Below are 13,286 nucleotides of genomic sequence, written 5' to 3' on the forward strand. Positions count from 1 at the left end.
AAAACACCACATTTTCGGAGCAGGGCTTGAATGAGGTCCATGGTCGCAGAGCGAATCATAACAAGCCAAGCCACCGCTTGTCTGCTCATTAAGGAGGCATTGTGCCTCCTTCACACTGTAGGAGGCAGCGGGCCAGCGGAAAATGACCGAGGGATTGTGGAATTAAAGCCCATATTGTGGTATGCCCGCATGGGGAGCAGAAAGGAAGGTTGCACAGACAACCTTAGCTCTGGTATTTCCTAGCTTGCCTCTCTAACAAAGAGCCTGTCAGCCTGTCCATCCGCGGGTCACTGAAACAGTTGAACACAGAGCTCCTTTGGGTTCAAGGGGAGGCCGAATGGTAATGATGCAGCTCATGACATTTCAGCTGAGAACTACATCATGGGTGAGCTCACTTGTTTTCCTTCATACATTTAAATTGGTTATTTATTTTGCAGACGCCAACTCATCTCGCTACCTGCGATGCAGTTTTTGCAGGCAGTTGGTTCCACGTGGGTGAAATTGCCACAGCACCACACTGCTGCACTTAAGAAACCACAGATTTTTATCTCTGAGAGGCTTATGTAACTTTGAAAGCAGACAAATTATTCAAACTCTTTTTTTTTTTTTTTTTCTTGGGGGGAGGGGTGGATGGATAGGGAAGAAATGCTTCTAGCTGTTTGGTTTTGTTTTCCCATGATCTTACTTTATGGCATCAGCAGGACATCTTTTTCCCATGGTAATGTTTCCAGTCCTTCAGGTTTGTTTGTTTTTCTCTTGTGACACTAACTGCTGCTCTGGCTGCTCAGCAGGCACTCTGCATGCTCTGTGCTGTATTTGCAAACTGATCTGAAAAGTGGCTGCTAACCAGTGTTTCAGCAGGAGAAAATGAGGTACCACGATAGCAGCTTGAACACATAATGAAATGACCAGGAAAGAAACACAGCGCTAGTGGAGATGTGCTGCATACACAAACCAGAGGCTCTTTGTTGCCCTTAGTGCCCTGCACTGCTCAGAAACTTGGAGGCAGAGGGTACCTGCCTCAACCCACCCACTTTCGTGACTGCCTTCCAGGCAAGGTGTCCCTCTCTGCCCAGAGTCTCCATTGCACGCCATGAATGCTGTAAAACCAATGGCAGAATAGCTCTGTTTGGCAGTATCTGAGCAAATTACAAGCATCCTGCTAACACCAAATGCAAGTTTGGTGATGATTAGACAGCTCAGGAGATATTTGCCATCAGTGATAAGCAGCGCACTACCGATAAGAAATGCACTGCCACCTTCCAGTTGCCTTGATCCAATGAGCCAGTGAAAGGATTAGTGGGCAAATCTATAAATTCAGAGCTCTAATTCACCCAGGAGCACAGCTGGAGTCAGCTGTTGCAAATAAATCCTGGAGGGCAAAGATCTACAGCGCCTGAAGGTAAAGTATGGCAGTGAGTTTCAAGCACTCACAAAGGCTGGTTCCTCTTATCTTCCACAAATCCTCTTATCGTCTATGAACTAACTAGGTTATCACAGAAAAGTAAAAAACGTGGATTTTTGAATGTTTTCTCAGTTTAGCTCTTTTGAAAAAGCACTGCAGCATTGTACCAGTTACACTTGGAGGAAAAATAAAAGAAAAGGGAGGCCAGGCACAACCAAGCATATAAAACAGGTGAAAAAATTGTGCTTTATTTAGTGAAGGTCAACACATACTGTATGAAGGCTCATTTCTTCTTTTTAGGGTAATGACTTGTTACAAGTGTGCATCATTTCCTAAAGCAGAGACCTGAGCTCTGTTCGCCTTGATCGCTTCTGAACTACCAGGGTTAACGGGGATTTCAGGCTCTGTGCTGCCCCGTGGGCATCATTTAAAGCTCCCCATGGAGAAGAGTCAATTGAGAGTGAGTAGCTGGAGGAAGCAATTTAGCTGTATCACTTCCAGCATGAGCTCAGCATGTGGAAGTGGGAGCCAGGAAAGGCAAAACCAGCAAATGCAGGTCAGGTACAGAGGATCCCTCCAGTTCTCTGGGTCTGCAGTGTAAGCTTGGGAGGAGGGAGAGGAAAGCTGGATACAGCTTTCAGGCACAGACACAGAGCTCAGAACCACCCTGGTCTCCTGAACTGCAGGGCTGCTCTCACAGTTCGAGAGAAAAATATTCCTCTGCTCTGGCTCCCTGTGATACCAGGTTACCATTTTGACATCAGCTGCACAGCACGAAAAGGTCTGCTGGCTTGTGCATCAGTTTTTCCCCTCTCTGCCTAAGTACAATTCTCTATTCTCAGAAAACAAAACTCCAGAAAAAGTTGTTAATTTACATTTTGATAGCACGTCTTTGCAGGTAACAACAGGTCCTTGGGTGTGTTTTGTTTAACTGTAACTTCTCTCTTATCCCTTTCCCACATGCAGATTTTCAGCATGATACTTTCCTCATTTTATTTCCTCTCAAAATGCATCTACAACCCATCCTCACCAGCAGGAGATGGCTTGGATGTAAAGTCCCTTTCATTCCCTTTTATTCTGAGTGAAAGCCGTAATTGATGGCAGCCAGGATGCCACACAGCCTTATAGCAAATTACGCTCCCAGCAGCTTGTGACTGTCTCTTCCCATGCTCCCTGTGAGCAGTGGGAGGGGGAAATATCCTGCCTCTCCCTGAGCCATCCGCTGGGGAGACCAGGACTGCTGGGGGCCTGGCCAGAGCAGCACGGATACTGAAATCAGGGGGAAAGTCAATCACCACAGATCAGGGATGTACAGCTCCAACCGGCAGCACTTCTCTTTCAAATTACTTCCCTTCCTTCCTGCTCACATTTACACCTCCCTGTGGTGGTCTGTACTGCCAGTTTCAAATTGGCTCTGGAACAAATGTGTCATTTGAGATTATTGACTCCCAGTGTGACAGATCGGGCACATCTTCAAGAATCTGCTTAAGGCATCAAAGTCACAAAGCTGATTTGTGCAGTTGGGTGCTTACATGGGTCTTTGGTCTTTTCTTACAGTAAAGGGCATCTGTCCAGTTGAAGTCACTCATACAATATGCACACCACTGAAACAGAAAACCTGCAGTGAGTGCAGGCAAGCTTTGTTCCTCTGCTCCCACCACCGATTCTCCGCAGCCTTGAAAAGTGACAGACTATTCTCCCAGTTCTGGTGTTGTACTTCCATGAACTCATTACACAGCAGGAGCAGGATATTAAATAATACTATGTTTACCACTAAAATCAGAGACAATGTTTCAAAATCATATTTAGAAAAATTTATTTAACTTTCTCACAGCATACTATCAGTACAGCAACAGCTTGCCAGATGCAGTAGTGACCCCAGACAAATGCACCCATCCAGAAAGTCCATCCAGCACATGCAGGAGGCATCAATCTCAGCTGCATGCTCAGGAGCACTATGAGCACTTTGCCCATGCTTTCCCATGGGGGACTGTTCCTAGGAAAGATCCATGCTGGCACCCCAGGTGTCTTCTTCACACAGCCTCAGAGCCCGGGTCTGGGGGCAGTCTGACACTTTAATTCCACAGCTCCTCCCTTGGTCCCTGATGCCATATATTTCCAATATACTCTCTCCATCTGGAAGCAATTTCTCTCTGGGGACCCATTACAGAATAAAAGACACATAGACCCCCTCCAGCCCAGTTAACTGGATCAGTTAAGCAATGCCTCTTACTCCAGTGGACAGGCAGAGAAGAAGAGACCTTTTAGCTGGCAGAACGCTCCTTTCAATGACACTTTACCAATGGCAACTTGTTAAACATCTTCTGGTCATACAATAATACAGGTCCCCAAGCCAGAACTGATTTTCAGACAGGTTTGATGGGTTTAGCTGGCTCTACACTATAATGATCTTAAAGTCAGACATCTTGTCTAACTTTCTACCCAGCAAGACCCAGGCTCCTGTAAAGTGACCCAGAGAATAGGTTCTACAAACCCTTTGCATGGAGCAGGCACACACTACACATGAACATGGCTGAGGGAGAAGACCTTCCCCTCACAAGAAAAATTGAGCATCAAAGATCTTTGTTCCCCATTTCTTTAAACTGAGACTAGACTCCAGAGCAGGCAACAGGAACCTCACCACTGCCTGAAGACTCAATATGATGCTTCCTTAGAGGAAATGGTGAAAAGTCACCATAAGGACGTAAGCCCTCAAACAGCAACCTCCTCATCTGCTCCAAGTGGCAGCAGCTCACAAGTGTGTGCCTCTGCTCAGAAACACTGTGCCCCAGCTCCCATTTGCACCCTGTTACCTTTTCCAGTTCACATGGTTCTCCTGTTGTACACTAAAAGATAAAAACAACCCGGACCCCTCACCCAGTCCTTTAATCCAATGTCTAGATCGCCCAAGTAGGAAAAATCCCACAAGAGATCTGCAGGAACCCTGACTTTAAATTATTTAACAGCCTGATCATCTGCAAAAGCTCTGCTTTCCAATGCCCATGCTGCAAAGAGACATTTTAAATAGTGCATGTACTCCTCCAGCAGCCAGGCTGGAAGTGCAGCAACTCTGTGCACAGCCCTGGCGGAGCACAAGAGTTGCTTTGCAAAACATTAATTCAGCCAACCTCATCCTGCAGGAGATGTCCTGCTGCCCACTCTCCCCACAAAGGGGGGAACACCCTTTCCTTTCTGTTCTTTTGATCTTCTCCGCCAGACACTGCTGGATGCCTGTGGGAACGGATATTTACTCAGAAGAATAAGTGGTGTATGCTAGACCCTCAAGCCTCTTCATCAGAGGGGAACAAACATTTGCAGCCTGTTTGAGCTGCCCCAGCACCAAGCATGGATGGTGGGACACAGCTCCAGGCTTGCATAAAGCTACATTATCCTGGTCTTGCTAAAAGTGAAAGCCAGCAGCAATAGGACAAGCACATTGCAGCAGGATGAGGGGGCTGTCAGAGGAGGAGGTCTGTAATAAAAGGCAAATGGGGAAGCAACAATTGATTCCAAAGCCCTGAGTGTGTGCACACAAGTGTGTGCATGCAGTGCAAGGGACAGAGGGCTTGGGCTACTGTAAAATAGTTGCTCAAAGTAAACAAACAAGTGTTTTGGCTGCAAGACCTGTGGTTTATTAACATAGTGCACATGCGAGCCTTTAAAATGTATGTAATTGAAGAAATTAATCAGAGTCCCATCTTCAAAAAATGTCCACCACACCTTAAAGAACATCTCTTGCAGTACGAGAATCAGCAGCTTGGGTATATCCAAGTAGGTCCAGTTAAATCTGGTGGAGGACTTGATTCCCATCTGCACTTGCCAGAGCAATAAAGTCCTGTGAGACTACACCCCTCCATTGGGACCTAATTCTTTCATTCCATTTCTGCTTCACTGTTTGTCCACCCCACTATTTGTTTGCAGCCATGACAGGAAGAAAGCTGCACATACATTCCTGTAAACATGAATAAAAACCATCCCCAAATGCTTGCTCAGATTTCATCTGGGACAGGCATTCAGGAGGGGCAGGAAGAGCTGCGAAGGCTTTGACCTTTGGATTTCAAGTTTTTGAGAATGGAACCTTAAACTGCTGTCAGATCAAAAGAGAGGCCAGAAAGGATCCAGACACTAAAGTGAAAGTATTTAAACAAGATACGGCCCATTCCAATGGCAAGAACTTGTAAACCATGACAGGAGGATGGACAAATGTGGGGAGAAAAAAAAAGGTACATTTTTTAGAAAGATCCTAGAGGCTCTGGATAGGGCATTTATCTGAAGAGCTTGTTAATGTCAACACTACAAACTGAGAAAGAAGGGTAGTGGAGAAAAACCAGGAAGCTCATAGAAAGTGGTTGCTCTCAATTCTCATTAAACCCGTGCCATGTCATGGACCACCACCCTGATCAGATATTCAGTACCTCGGCCAAATTAAAACCGTAAGATTCACATTACTGTGTTTAAGCCAGGGTTAGTGGCTTAAGGACAAGTTGGGAAGTGTGTATAGAGGTCTGAGTTCAGCAGGTGTCCTGCATCTGGTACCATCTTGTGAAGCAGGGCAGGCTCCCTGGGCTCCTGCCAGGCTCCAGATTTGGCAGGAGGAGGGAAGCAGGACTGAGATGTTCTCTACAGCAGCAGCTCAGCAATGCTGACTCCACAGTGCCTGCACCAAGTGCCATGATCCTCTGAATGCAACTCAGACACTGAAATAGTCAGATAGGAGGGTGGAATTGAACACAGCTTGTACAGCCTCTAGTAAAGCTGGAGGCAAGCAGATATTTTATTACCTGATTTTTTTTTCTGAAGGATCTTAACAACCACAACAAGGGCAACAAAGAAAAAAAGGAAAATAAAACCCTAAAAAGAATTGTCCTTCCCTTCTAATTTTTAGCAGATAATAATATGCTTTGAGAGTCCCTTTATTTCTTTTTTTGAAAAATGACCTGAATAAGTTCTGCTTCAACAGTGCAATACTTCAACACTTTCATTACAATTCAGGCATTGCACTAGGTCTTTTCCTAAGGGAAGAAAAGGCTATGGATTGCACCATATTCAGCCAATGGTATCATTAAAAAGATCTTTTCTCCATGCCTGACAATTGCATACTAAACAGCACCTTCAGGTCCCTCTCTAGAAATACCAGTATTCTTAACAATGTCTTGAGAAGTGCTCCTGGTGGAGAGAATTTAAATGAGGCAAAAGGAGATGTAAGGGACCAAGAGAAAACCCTGTAAAGGAAAGTGCATGAGGCACTTTGTGCACACAACACCGAGAGCAAGAGATGCTGAGCAGTAAATCACTATCCAAAGATCTTTGCTTGCAGAAACATGAGCCCATTTGTCAACCCCATTTTCAGCTGCAGCCAAACTCTTCAAACTACTCACAATTAAAATACTTTAGGCAGCAGCAGCCCCAGTTGACTAAGCAAATACAGAACTATCACCACCTTGATTCCATTATCCCTAAAATGAAAAAAATACACACCTGCAGGAAAGAAACACTGTGTGCCATGAGCTTGTAGATTACTCAGGGGCAACTATTACAAGGCTACAGAAGGCAGCATTTCCAACTGCAGCTGGAAACATCTGCACCAGCAAGAGGAGTAAGATTAGTCAGTCTCTGAGAGACCCCCAAACTAAAGGTTCCCAAGTGGAACAAGCTAGTGCTCAAACTGCAGCTATATCTGCGCTTGAATGAGACAAACACAGTCTAGCTTGAGTTCATAAGGACCTCAACAGCTTTCTCAAATGTAGAAATTTAAGTTAATGGAGGTGCAATTCACGCTCCTCCATCCTGTGGCAGGTAATTTATTTAGACTACGAGCTCTAAATGCTATGGTATTGCATCTCCCTGGTGCAAAATGGTGCAGTACTAAAATGGGACTTTGCTGTGCAGAGTTACTCCTTCTGCAATTTGGTCATCACCAGCCATTTACATTTTGAAAAAAATCAGTGTTCTGGGACAAAACTCTTTCTACTTTGCCATTCAGAAACTGATATAACAAGGAGACAGTCTGATGACTCATTAACAAGCAAACAAGATGATAAGCAGTAACAGTGCAGATATTTCCAGGGAAGGACAGTCAGGACATTTCCAGGAAGAAGGCAGTCACAGCCTGAGCCTTAGCAGAGACACCATTGGGACTTCTGAATAGTACTGATTGCTGATGCTCCAGCTGCAGGAGGGGCAGCACAACACAAATAAGATGTTACAGGAAATACAAGATTTCTCATGTTGGAAAAATCTTAGAAAGGCCAGTATGATAACCCTACAAAAGCAAAGGCTGTTCCTCACTGCTATATGTGAATAGTAAATAACAGCTGCAGAAAAAGGGCCACTTAAGCTTAAAGACCATTGATTGCACAAGAAAAATTGGATGTGAAAATAATGAGGCTAAAAATCAGATGAAGGGTGGGTTTTTTCCTTCTAGAACTGAGATTTTGGAAAAGCCCCAAATAAGCATAAAAAGCAAAGAAAAAATTAAGCCCTTTCAGGAATTCAGAATTCCATTTACATTAGGATTTGCCATGCAACAATTCAAAAGACCCGGTCTCATTTGTTCTTTCTAACGCCAAGCCACATGTAGCAGAGCAGATCTTGTGCCCCCCGAGTCCAGCAAGGTGAGGGCAGCTGTTCCCTGGCTGCAGCAGCACCAGAGACAAAGACATTTGTCCCTGCAAGAGCTCCTGGGCTTCTGAGCCTCTGGTTCTCATCTTGAGCTCAGGATTCCACATCAGGACCAGTCTGCAGATGCTCATCAGCTGGTCCTGGGGTCCTGCTGTGTGTTAAGATGAGCTGAGTGTGCGAACACTGGTGGCACTCACACACTGAACTAGGGCACAGCAGCCCCTCAGTGAATGCAACTCACACTAAGCAACCCCCAGACACTCTGGGCTATACCTAAGCCTAGCCTTGCAAGGGATAAAAAGTTCAATGATTTTGTCTAGGCAGGGTCAAGAATTCAAAAGCCTGTTCTGGCCCCTACAGCCCAAAGGTATGCATAGTAAAGAGTAATTACATGGATTTCATTGCTACAAAACTTGAACATGGACATTTTCCAGACTGAAGAGTTTATTTTTGTTTTGCTAATAAAATCACCATGCACAACTAAGCTGGGGCACATATTCTCTGGACTATTTTTAATATCCATTTGTGTACTACCAACAGAGCTGATTTTAAGCAAAAATTATTAATATTTTCTTTAATACTTGTCTTTTCACATCAGCCTTCACAAAGCAAGTGATAAATTACCTGCCTAGGAGGAGATGATGTTATTAATCAAAATTACTTCAGGGTATAGTGTTTTGAAGTTGTATTGAGTATTTAATAACAGGTGAAGTAAACGAGGTCTTGCCTTTTGAAATCCTAAATCCAAGCCTATTCAATAAAATGAAGCAAAATTACCCAAGTTGTTACAGAAAAAAAAAAAAAAAAAAAAAACTTCATGAAGAGAGAGTGTAAATTAAAGCCTTCAAATCGAAATCAGGATATAAAGATTGATTTGCATTTATTTTCATTACAAACAATGACACGGTTCGGTCTCTTACACAATTTGTTTGAGATAACTTAAATGGCAGGAGTTGAATGCAGTTCTACTGTCCCCTGAAAGATACAGCTATGAACATTTTCTGATTAAATTAAGGTTTTACTCTGCATTCTCAGATTCTCCTTTCCAGATTAATTTGTTTTACAAGAAACAATTTCATCCACTGGTGAGCCATACTGCCAAGGAATGTAAATTCATAGCACTTACTGAGGGCACGACAAGAGACTTGTCCTGCAGAGCTCCAGAGGGAGGAGAACTACTACTGAAATAAGAATTTGCATGTGTCACCACACACGCCCATTTGGGACAGAATGAACTCTCACTTTTTTCTGCTGTTCAGGGCCTTTCTGTTGAAGGTTTTTAATTGTGTTTCACAGCACAATCTTTGGAATACAGAATACACTTAGTAGCTTGGTTTGAATTTCTGGTTAAGGGTTAGCAGCGCATAGAAGTAGGACAAGAGCCAACAGGCATGAATGGAAATTATGGACATTCAGACTGCATATAAGGAGAAACATTTTCATAAAGAGGACAGTCCAGCAGGACAATAGCTAACCCAGAGAAGCTGGACAGTCTCTGCTCTGGAGAAAACTCAGTGTTTTTCAAGACCAGAGTGGATAAAGCCTTGAACAACCTGGTTTGACTTCACAGCTGGCCTTGCTTTGAGCAGAAGACTGAACCACAAGGCATTTAAGATCCCTTCTGACTTGAATCATCTAACAACTCTCTGTGAAGGAAGCTCTCCATGCATCTATCACTAATCCATAGGAAACACCAGCACTGTAGCATCCTCACTCTCATAGCTAGTTAGAGAATAGAAAAGTGAAAGCTTTCATAAAGTTGGACTTCACTGCCGTAAGAATCATAGGCCCTCAGTGGCTTTCTCCATTTTTCCCCCACTGTTCATTGAGAGTGCACTACAGAGTGTGCATGTTCAGCAAAAAAGTTTAGGGCAAGAGGGAGGAGAAGGAAAGATGAGCAAGATCGATTTTTACATCTTTATTCTTTCCTTTGGCTGATAAAATATTGCACTTCTCAGAAGATACACCAATAAATTTTCTGTTTAGATCTGTATATCAGGAAATAAGGCTCCCATGATATCGTTTGGAGATTATTCCAGGGCTTAAGAGATTTCACACTCTAAGACTTCCCAAAAATACTCTGACTACATGTTTCCTTTGTCAGCCACATCCTAATATAGCACTAGATAAGTCCTCTGCCTCCAGGCTGTTTACACTCCTTAGAGAACTGAGGACTGTTTTGCCACATAACCAGTTAGAGAGATCAAGTTCTTCTAATCTTTCCTCACATCCACTCTGACTTCAAAAGTGTTTGTATTTCTTGCCAAAATGTCAGCATGGGTTTCCCTGGTGTGGATGAGGTCCCAGTATTGCTTGCAGACCAGGAGGTGTGCTCTCCTCTGAGTCAGGGTGCAAATGAGCCCATCCAAGTTCTTTGATTCTCTTGCACACAATTCCCCCAAACCGCAAGTTTTCTTTTCAAGACTACAACAGCAAGAACTCCAGGAGATCTTGTCTGTGCAGTCTTCATCAGCCTGATCTTCTAACATCACTGGAAATAGTTTCAGTCACTTGTAGGGTCTTGGATCAAGTCCCAAATTTTAAAGAATAAAAGCATGGATAAAATGAGGCATTAACTTCAAATGCAGCTGCCTGGAATTCCTGCCTTGAAGTGGGAACGGAACAACATTGAGGGCAGGAAGAAGGATTTTTTAAATTAAAAATGGGCCTAAGAGCATGATTTAATTTTCTAATTGAAAAAAAGGTCTTGGAAAATATTCCGTGAAACTGTTTTGAATTAACTTATTTATTCAGTCGATGGAACATTCCACTCACATTCACCAGAAGAATGGTGTCTCTACACAATATACAACTGCTCAGGCTGCCTTCCAAGTTAAAGAAAACCTAAACAAAATGATGTGAGGACAGTCAGTCCATTCAGGTATTTCACAAGTATAAAACACCAGAGAGTCTGTAGGCATTGTAAGGTCAGAGGTGTGTAACACCTTTATCTCCACTGGGAGAAAGTCAGTTCCCGACTTCACTAAGCCATAGCTTTGCACAGGGAAGCTCCTCAAATGCCACCAGAGCAAGAGGCCTTATACACTGTTCATAATGCACCAAAACACTTAACTCAATCCCATGTCATACATACACAGCTAGAGGAGAGCCTGGTTGCATGTGTTATGTGTGCATTATGTTCCTTGGCTGCCATCCAGCCCATTGTTTTCAGAGTTACACACTCAGAATTCACCCCTATATCCTTCTCATTTGCAAGAGGTGTTACATTCACTCTGGTCTACTGTGATAACCTGACACTGACCTCAGCAGGTCTGGTATATCACAAGACTTATACACTTTTTCTGGATTGGGTCATTAATTTTTTGCTGTATGACTAATTCTTCTAAAATCAAAACAATGCAAGGCACACATCAAAGCAAAGCCATTTCTCTGTCTCCCCAGATGTTTCACTAAGGCACAGCCTAGTACAGTTACAGTATGACTAGGAAGAAGAAGGAAAAGGCTCCTTTTCTCTACTCTTATTTTCAAAATGTTCAAATCAGCAGAGCTGAAGCAAAAGAAAACATTTTCAAAAAATAAAATATGAACCAAAATGGACATATTGCATTTTTAAATAACAAACCAAACAAACATTACCCTGCTTGTTTTGTAAATCTTACAGAAGAGCTCCTCCTTAGCTCAGGCTACCTATTTCTTAAAAAACACAAAGACAAGCCGAACTAACTGCAGGCAATGAAGTATATTAGCATTTGAATTCATGTTTGTATATCCTCTGAAGGGGAAAAAAAAAAAAAAAAAGCAAGCAACCTAAGAACTTCCTGAAATGGATTATGGTAACATTTATTTGAGATTTGAAGATTCCTTAAAAACAAACTGGGAAATGCTTAAAAAACACCCCACAGATTGCTGCCAATTTCAAAACAGGATGTTTTTGTTTTTGAGGAGTGTAATTAGGAACAGTGACCTTGAAAATGTAAACAAACCATCCATTACCTCTTCTCTTCTAATTACTGTTGCAAATATTGTTTTCTCTCTATAAAATTATCTGTGTCAGTAGTTTAGTTTTCATACTCAGGCAAAGACCAGAACTTCCACAGGACTAAATGTACTAGCACCCAATGTCACCAGACAGTTCAAGGAAAAGGAAGTGAGGAGGAGAAAGAAAGTATTTGGTAGACAGCTAGGAATTTAAAATCATTGTGGCTGTTATCAGCACACAGAGAAAGCGAAAGAGAAAACGAATGCATTAGAAGTACTCCTGAAGAAAAACCTTGGAAAAAGAAAAAACTTGGAAAGTATATGGTCTCCTCAGGCAGCAAGAAAGGAGATCTGGAGCTTTCCCGACACCTAATCCTGCAGTCAGAAACCTGGCACCCACGATCTTCCTTACCTTCTGATGTCCAAACTCATTCAGTACTGTGCCCAGCTTCTTTGTGTTGCTGTGAAGTTTATGGGCTGCAATGGCTGGGTTGGGATCCCTCCAGTCGATGGAGAGGCGATGGTACCAGAGGTGCCGACCCTCCTGGATGTGGGCTGACTTGATGCTGGGGTCAAAGCGATGCACCTCACATCCACTGTTGGCCATGCTGAGCTCAAACTGGTTGTCATCGTTGCCTAGCCTACGTAAGAAAAGAAGAAAACAAAAAAAAAAAAGTGTAACTATGGATGCAGCAAATAGAACTATTAGTAAAAACTAAACCACTTTTGGCCAGGCTGGTAACATTCCCAAAGAGCTTTTCCTTAATTCAGAAGTCGAACAAATTGCACAAAAGTAAATTAGGCATTGGAATCTTTGTGCTGTCATTATACATTTTCATATCTTAGGTTTCATATTTTATATTTTTCATATTTTATATTTATCTATTTTTAATTTGCTTTTTCCATGACAAGTTTATAATACTTTCTTTAGTCCCTACTGCCAAAACCTCCAGTAACCAAGCCATAAGCAGAAGAGAAAATACATTTTTAATTTATGCAATACTACTTTGTAGAAATCTGGCATATTTCACACCACATCTGTCACCTGTTACAAACACGACCCACAGTGACCACCAGTATTGACAAGGCACAAGAACAAATGCCTCTCTTTCTCTGTGGATGGGAAGACACAGATTAAAAAAGCATATTTAAAAATAAGCACAGTAGCAGAGTTGTTACATAAACTTGAGAGAAATATTGCAGCTCATTTGGTGAAGACCCCAAAAAAGAAAAATTAATAGCCCCATTGAACAGCAGTATTGTCTCAGTCCCCGCCTCTGCAAGATGTGTTTTAAAAGGCTGTGCCATATTCCCACCTCCT

General features: G+C 42.8%; 1 protein-coding gene across 1 annotated transcript in view; it reads right to left on the reverse strand.

The window, feature by feature from the left end:
- METTL24 (methyltransferase like 24) overlaps positions 1-13,286 on the reverse strand; it is a 46,211-nt gene that overhangs the window by 3,277 nt on the left and 29,648 nt on the right. The window contains exon 4 of the mRNA XM_066315237.1: positions 12,378-12,606. Within this exon, the coding sequence (XP_066171334.1) occupies positions 12,378-12,606 (229 nt within the window). The remainder of the gene's footprint in view (positions 1-12,377; positions 12,607-13,286) is intronic.

This window comes from Sylvia atricapilla, chromosome 3 (genome assembly GCF_009819655.1).
Source record: "Sylvia atricapilla isolate bSylAtr1 chromosome 3, bSylAtr1.pri, whole genome shotgun sequence".
Classification (NCBI taxonomy): domain Eukaryota; kingdom Metazoa; phylum Chordata; class Aves; order Passeriformes; family Sylviidae; genus Sylvia; species Sylvia atricapilla.